General features: G+C 42.5%; 1 protein-coding gene across 1 annotated transcript in view; it reads left to right on the forward strand.

Annotated features, from left to right (window-relative positions):
- Window positions 1-7496, forward strand: part of riox1 (ribosomal oxygenase 1) — a 61570-nt gene extending 54074 nt beyond the window's left edge. Inside the window, exon 15 of the mRNA XM_059648695.1 lies at window positions 6254-7496. Coding sequence (XP_059504678.1) covers window positions 6254-6328 — 75 coding nt within the window. The 3' untranslated portion in view covers window positions 6329-7496. The remainder of the gene's footprint in view (window positions 1-6253) is intronic.
- Window positions 7497-7815: the final 319 nt, after the last annotated feature.

The following is a 7815-nucleotide window of genomic DNA, read 5'->3' on the forward strand; positions in this document are numbered from 1 at the left end:
TTAATCTTCTACTGATGCCTCAAATTTTATTGATTCCACAAAAAATTCTTTCTCTTTCTTTGTCTCTCTCTCTCATTTTGTCTGTCACATATACACACATACTTGGTCTCTGTCCTTTTTTATTTCTCTCACCTCTTTTTTTTTTTCTCTCCACTATTATCAGGATGTTTTATCATTTTAATGTCGTCAACCGTACCATCTCTAAGTCTTTCTTCAAGAGAAAAGCGAACCACTCTACATTCTTTCCTGATGTGTACAACTTTTCAGTTTTGGTGTTACCCCAGTAACCCTTTTCCAAAATCTGTCAGTGGCTCTATGATCTTTTTAAATTATATGGCAGCCAGAACTACAAACAGTGCTGCACATGTTGCTTAACCAAGATTCAGAATAAGTCTAATAAACATTTCAACTTTTGGAACAAAAACAAAGTTACTGGAAAAGCTCAGCAGGTCTGACAGCATCTGTGAAGGAGAAAACAGTTAACGTTTCGGGACCTGAGGAAGAGTCACCGGACTGTTTTCTCCTTCACAGATGCTGCCAGGCCTGCTGAACTTTTCCAGCAACTTTGTTTTCATTCCTGATTTACAGCGTCCGCAGTTCTTTTGGTTTTTATTTCTACTTTTGGGTCTGCCGCTCTAGAAATAAATGGCCTCGCTTTGGGAAACCAAGCAGAGGCTTGGAAACTGCTTTGTGGAGCACCTGCCCTCAGTTTGTGACAAATGACAACATCTCCCAGTCGCGTATCACTTCAACTCCCTCTCCCACTCCTTGCACACCACGTCCATCTTGGGCCGCCACAGCAATGCCATCCAAAGGTTGGAAGAACAGCATCTCATATTCTGCTTGGAATCCTGTAGCCCAATGGTCTCAATGTGGACAATCACAAGCTTCAAAATTCCCCATCCTGACCTCATCCCAAGACCAGCCTATCTCGTCCCCGCCTCTTTGACCTGTCTGTCTTTTCCCCCACCTATCCACTCCTCCCTCCCTACTGACCAACGCACATCCCAACTCCCTACCTACACTCATCTCTACTGGCTTCATCTCACCCCCCCCCCCCCCCACCTGTCCATCTTTTCTCCACCTATCTACTCCTGTACCCACCTTCCATCATCGCCTCCTTCTCTCTCTATTTATTTCATAGTCCCCTTCCCCTCCCTCATTTCTGAAGAAGGGCCCACACCTGAAACATCAGCTTTCCTGCTCCTCTGATGCTGCCTAGCATGCTGTGCTCCTCCAGCTCTACACCTTGTTATCTCACTTCGTACTGTTTGGTTTCCTTTTGTTACAGCCTTACTAAACTGTTTCAACTTTGTGATTTGTGTTTTTGTACACCTTGAGCTTTCACTGCTCTGCTTCATTTAGATTTTTAAATTTGCAAGTGCAATGTAACCTTTTTTAAACCAGAATATTTGGAAAGGATGATCACCTCCTGAAAAAGATGAGAGTAAATACAAATAGAAAATGCTGGATCATTGAAGATTATTGACCTGCTTCTCCAACGATTTATGATGCCTAATCTGCTGACTATCTGCAGCACTTTGTTTCTATTTCAGATTTCCAGTATCCAAAATATTCTGTTTCTGTATGAGAATATATAGTTCCATTTACAGAGCTAGCATGGATATAACAGATCTTTTTTTAGCTAGCTGATCAAATTTGACACGGTGATAGGATAGATAGAACCATCCAGATCCTGTCGCTAGCTGCTGAATGCTGCTCAAGAATGTAATCAATTTAATAAGTATAGGATCTGAAGTGGGAAAGCTTGCCCAGACACCAGTCTCTTGTTTCCCTAATCAAAGACAGGGCACTTCATGATACGAGAGGCGTTGTCCCTATTTCAACAAGATTATGGAAGAGTTGAGAAAGAAAATAGCTGGGATGAAGCTTATATCAGTGATAATGGGAACTGCAGATGCTAGAGAATCCAAGATAACAAAGTGTGGAGCTGGATGAACACAGCAGATCAAACAGCATCTCAGGAGCACAAAAGCTGACGTTTCGGGCCTAGACCCTTCATCAGAGAGGGGGTGGGGAGAGGGAACTGGAATAAATAGGGAGAGAGGGGGAGGCAGACCGAAGATGGAGAGAAAAGAAGATAGGTAGAGAGGAGCGTATAGGTGAGGAGGTAGGGAGGGGACAGGTCAAGGAGGTGGTAGGTAGGAAATGGAGGTGCGGCTTGAGGTGGGAGGAAGGAATGGGTGAGAGGAAGAACAGGTTAGGGAAGCAGAGACAGGCTGGGCTGCTGTTCTTCCTCTCACCCATCCCTTCCTCCCACCTCAAGCTGCACCTCCATTTCCTACCTACTAACCTCATCCTGCCTCCTTGACCTGTCCATCTTCCCTGGACTGACCTATCCCCTCCCTACCTCCCCACCTATACTCTCCTCTCTACCTATCTTCTTTTCTCTCCATCTTCAGTCCGCATCCCCTTCTGTCCCTATTTATTCCAGTTCCCTCTCCCTATCCCCCTCTCTGATGAAGTGTCTAGGCCTGAAACATCAGCTTTCCTGCTCCTGAGATGCTGCTTGGCCTGTTGTGTTCATCCAGCTCCACACTTTGTTATCTGGAATGAAGCTTATAGTTGGATTTCTACCAATTAGTCTGAATATAGATAATTGAATGTTGAAAAGTGCATAACAGTTAATAAACATTTGTATTAAGGTAGGCCATTGCCACTGTATGTCAATCTCTCTTTCCCCACCTGACCGCCAAAGAGGGGACTGTCTGAGCCTTGAGCGCAGGGAGGATTAGCTCTTTTTTAATTCATTCATGGCTAGGGGATTAGCCCTTTTTTAATTCATTCATGGCTAGGCCAGCATTTAGTGTCCATCCCTAATTGCCGAGAGGGCAGTTAAGAGTCTGTTGGTTTGGAGTCACATGTAGTCCAGACCAGGTAAGGATGGCAGTTGTGAGCCAGATGGGTTTTACTGACGATCAGCTTTGGTTTCATGTTCATCATTAGACTCTTAAATCAGATTTTTTTTTATTGAATTCCAATTCCACCATCTCCTGTAATGGGATTTGAACCTGGGTGCCCAGAACATTACTTGGTCTCCGGATTAACAATCCGGCAATAATACCGCTAGGCCATTGCCTCCCACACCATTTTTAAAATGGTTCCAGGTGTATGAAAAGTCTAGAGTGTGTTAAGCGCTGTTTTAAGAGGCATTCAATATTTTAAAAGATTTAGATAAACTAAACAGGAGAACTATTTCCATTAGAAGACTTAAATTGGAACTAGAAGCTGATTGGGTACTAAGGGACATAATTGCTATGCTGGGTCTGCAACAGATGGTGAGGGGACCAATAAGAGGGAAAAACATGCTTGACTTCATCCTTAACAATTAGCCAGACACAGATACATCTGTCCATGACAGTATTGGTAAGACCGACCATTGCACAGTCCTTGTGGAGACGAGGTCCTGCTTTCACATGGAGAGTATCCTCCATTGTGTTGTGTGGCACACTAGATGGCCAGACTTTGAACAACTCAAGACTGGGTACCCATGAAGTACTGTGGGCTATTAACAGCAGCACAACATGCACTCTCATGGACTGGTGTATTCCCACCACTCAAACATTACCATAGAAGAGTGCAGGCGGGCATGCCAGGACCAACATCAGGTATAACTAAAAATGAGGTGTCAAATGGTGAAGCTACCAAACAGGATTACTTACATGCCAAACTGCATAGCAACCAGTGATAGACAGAGCTAGGTGATTCCCAAAGCCAATGGCTTTTTCCTTAGAATCCCAACAATGTGGAAACAGGCCATTCAGCCCAATAAGTCCACATCAACTCTCCAAAGAGCATCCCAACCAGACCCACCCCCTTACTCTATATCCCTGGATCTGCCATTGCCAATGCACCTAACCTATACATCTCTGAACATAGAACATTACAGCACAATACAGGCCCTTCGGCCCTCGATGTTGTGCCGACCTGTCATACCGATCTCAAGCCTACCCAACCTACACTATTCCATGTACGTTCATGTGCTTATCCAACACTATGGGCAATTTGGCATTTGATCTAAGCTCTGCAGTCTTGCCCCTTCTATTCGTGAATGGTGGTGGACAATTAAAAAACTCAACTAGAGGAGGTGGCTCCACAAGTAATGAAATGAATGAAAACAAAGTGCAAAGTCCCCCACATGCTGGAGGCATTGGATAATGCACAATCTACAGATCCTGACAGCATTCTGCCAGTAGTACTGAAGACTTGTGCTCCAGCATTTGCCGCTCCCCCGGCCAAGCTGTTCCAGTACATTTACAACAACACTACCCAACAATGTGGGAAAAGTTGGGCAGATGTGTCCTGAACACAAAAAGGAGGACAAATTCAATCCAGCCAATTACTGCACCATTGGTCCACTGTTGATCATCGGTAAAGTGGTGAAAGCTGTCATCAACAGTTCTATAAAGCTCAGCAGTAATCTGCTCAGTGACACCCAGTTTGGCTTCTACCAGAGCCACTCAGCTTCAGAGCTCATTAAAGTCCAACATGGACAAAGGAGTTGTTTTCCAGGGGTGAGATGAGAGTGACAGCCCTTGACATCACGGCCGCATTCGACTATGTTTTGTATCCAGGAGCCCTAGAAAACTCTCCGCTGGTTGCATTCCTATCTGGCACATAGGAAGGTGTCATGCTTGTTGGAGGTCAGTTCCATATCTGATGGCTTTAAGCCACCAGAAATTCTGAAGCTCTTTGCCTCAGTAGTATATCAAACATCTATGCACTAAGCCATAAGAAAGTAGTTAAAATTGTTCCTAATCAACCTAACAACTTATTGAATCTACCATGATTGTCACAAACAAAAATACTTCATTCCCTGTAAGTGATATCTCATTTCTAAACCTTGGGAGTGAGTGCCCCAATTTCAATATGTGCCCCAATATCAACAGCATGTGTTTAGGGATCTTTAACAAAATTACTTATTCTTACTAACTTTATCATGAAGATAATGCAATTTGATTCACACTCATTTCTTACAAAGATTTGATACAGATGAATGTATTATACAGCTCAGTAACTCATCCAGCATGTAGTTTCTTGGTTGGTTTTGATGCTTTAAGGTTAAAGCAGAGGCCGCATAAAAGATATCTAGGAAGTTGGTTCTTAGGCGAACATGATATTGGAATGTGTGCGTGTGCGCCTGTGTGCACGCTTGTTAGGGGAATTTACCGAGTTTATCTTGGCTCAGATAAACCATCATGTTGCAATGGAATGATGGGATCCATTCAGATCTGTCTTACACACATGGAATTTTGATGCCTTCTTCTGTCCAAAGTAAATGAGAGAGGTAGGCCAGCTAGATTTATACAGTTCTTTTGTGTTGATCCATCCTTAAACAGAGCACTGTTTGAGTTTGCCTGATGGTGAATGTTCATGTTTAATTAGATACTTGTTTGAGAACAAGCAGCTGCAGCAACTGTCTTATTTGTGTGTTTGTATCCCATTTTAAATGTATTGACTGAGCATTCAACGTGATTTATTCTTCATTATCAAAGCCCCATGTCCCACTTATACAGTAATACAGTTTTAAAGCAGTTTCATTTTGTGGTTTCCGTATAGTGGTGTAAATATTTTTTGCAAAAATTGTGTTTTTACACAGAAAGCCTTATTTAATAGGAGTGCACTTTGTTTTCATTCACCCAGACAACACTGATCACATAACAAATTTAGCTAACTCAAGTTGATATTTATATTGTGTGAACAAACCATTGCACGGTGCAAAGTTTTCAGTGAAGTTGTGACATAATTAATTTTCTTAGTGTATTTTTTTCACTCTCTCCTTCCCAAAATTGCTGACTTTGTAGGGCAGTGGGAGTAGAGGCAAAATTTGTACAGATGCTGAATACCTTCAAACATCTTGCCCTTGTGGCCATTAATCGCGTGTAGACCTTGAGAGTTGACACCACGCACTGTGGGTTTGAATACTTGGTTTGTATTCAAACCTCAGGGGAATGGTGCCATCCTCTGCCAATAACCACCAATCCTTCCAGCCCAAATAGCACTCTGCAGTGGGAACCCATGCTATTGCAGTAATCTTATTGTCATAAGGCAGATAACTTGGCACTGCCCGAGGCTTCAGATAAAGAGCGTCAGTGTGTAATGTGAGTGTCGTTTATTGGATAACCTCACTGAGCCATCAAGGAAACTTTCAATAAATGGTCTTTTTTTATAAACAAAAAGGCTAGAAAATCTTCCTAACTGTGCAGCCTTTGTGCTTTCCTTCTTTCCACAGATTTCCTTAGCGGCTGCCTTGTACGAGAAAGGTCTGTTGATGACAGAATATCCACTGCTGCCTAAGAGAGACTAAGCTTTTACTAGGAGCTGGACCTTTTTAAGAGTTTCATATCCGATTATAATCTATTACAAAGTTAGCATATAATTGTTCATTGTACAAAATACATTTAATTTAGATTTGATTTAAATAGATTTTTTCAGTCAGGCTGATCTTAGAAGTTGCCCTTCTTTAATGTAATAATTGGATACTTGTATCAAAAGATGAAGCAAAATCATACCCACTACTGAGGCATGAATGCCTTGTTAACTGTAATGGCTGTGTATTCAATGATTTGTACCTTTACCCTAACCTGAAGCATCCTGTCTGTGTATTGTGCTTTACTTTCTATGTGGATGTGCAGCAAAACATTTAGATTTAGTTAAGTAGAGACATGCTCAACATGCAGATGAGAATTGGAATTATAGCTTTTATCAGTTAATGCCACAATGTGAGGGGGCTGACAGTGCTCTAAAAAATAACTATTAAAACAAATTATGTTACCTTATAGTTGAGTTTCAACCTTCTGTGGATGGGGGAGAAGAATGATTAGTTCATTTAAAAAAAGATCATATACAGGTATTTGAACCTTTGCACACCCTTTCACTGAAGGGATATGGGAGAGGATCTAATACTATTTGGTTAACACTTTCAAAGAGCCAGCAAAAATTCCTGGTGGACCAAATGACCGATACTCAATGATGTAAGTGGATACTAGCTCGGTTTTTGAATTGGATTTATAAACTGCATCATTAAGAACCATTAAATTCATACACTGACAAAGGGTAATATGTGATGACACATTACTAGGGATTTATAGCCTCTTTCATGCCCTCTGCATGTCCCAGTATGCTTTAAAGCCACTGAGTAACATTTTTAGATGTGCTTTTTCCTGTTTCAGGCCTGGTTCACACACAGCACACCATCCAAACAGCTGTGAACTAAATGCCAAGTTGATCGGGTTTGAGTAATACTAGTTGAGGAATAGAGTGAGGCCAGCTCTCCAGAAGATTTTAATTAATCTTCACTGTATTGTGGGGCCTTTTACATCCACATTGGTCAACAGTTGTCATGATTTAGTGTCTCCTGCAAAGTACAACACAATGTGGCATTTCCTCAATACTGAAGTGAAAAGTCAGACAGGAAGTACCTGTCAATACAGTGTGGAGCTGGAGGAATACAGCAGCTCAGGCAGCATCAGAGAAGCAGGAAAGTCAACATTTCAGGTTTACACCCTTCATCAGGATAGGGGAGGGGTAAGGAAGCTTGGAAATAAATGGTGGGGGTCTAGCGGTGGGGGAAGGTGGGTGGATGCACGTAGGAGTAGTGAGGATTGGTCAGTGGAAAAGGTGGGGCGAATAGGTGGGGAAGGAGGTGGACAAGTAGTGTCAGGTCAAGAAGGCAGGGATGAGGACGAGGGTTGGACATGGGATGAGACAGGGGCAGGTGGGGAGATTTTGAAACAGGTGAATTCTGTGTTGAGGCTGTTGGGCTATTGGTTCCTGAGGTAGAATATGAGGTGG

This window comes from Stegostoma tigrinum, chromosome 9 (genome assembly GCF_030684315.1).
Source record: "Stegostoma tigrinum isolate sSteTig4 chromosome 9, sSteTig4.hap1, whole genome shotgun sequence".
Taxonomy (NCBI): domain Eukaryota; kingdom Metazoa; phylum Chordata; class Chondrichthyes; order Orectolobiformes; family Stegostomatidae; genus Stegostoma; species Stegostoma tigrinum.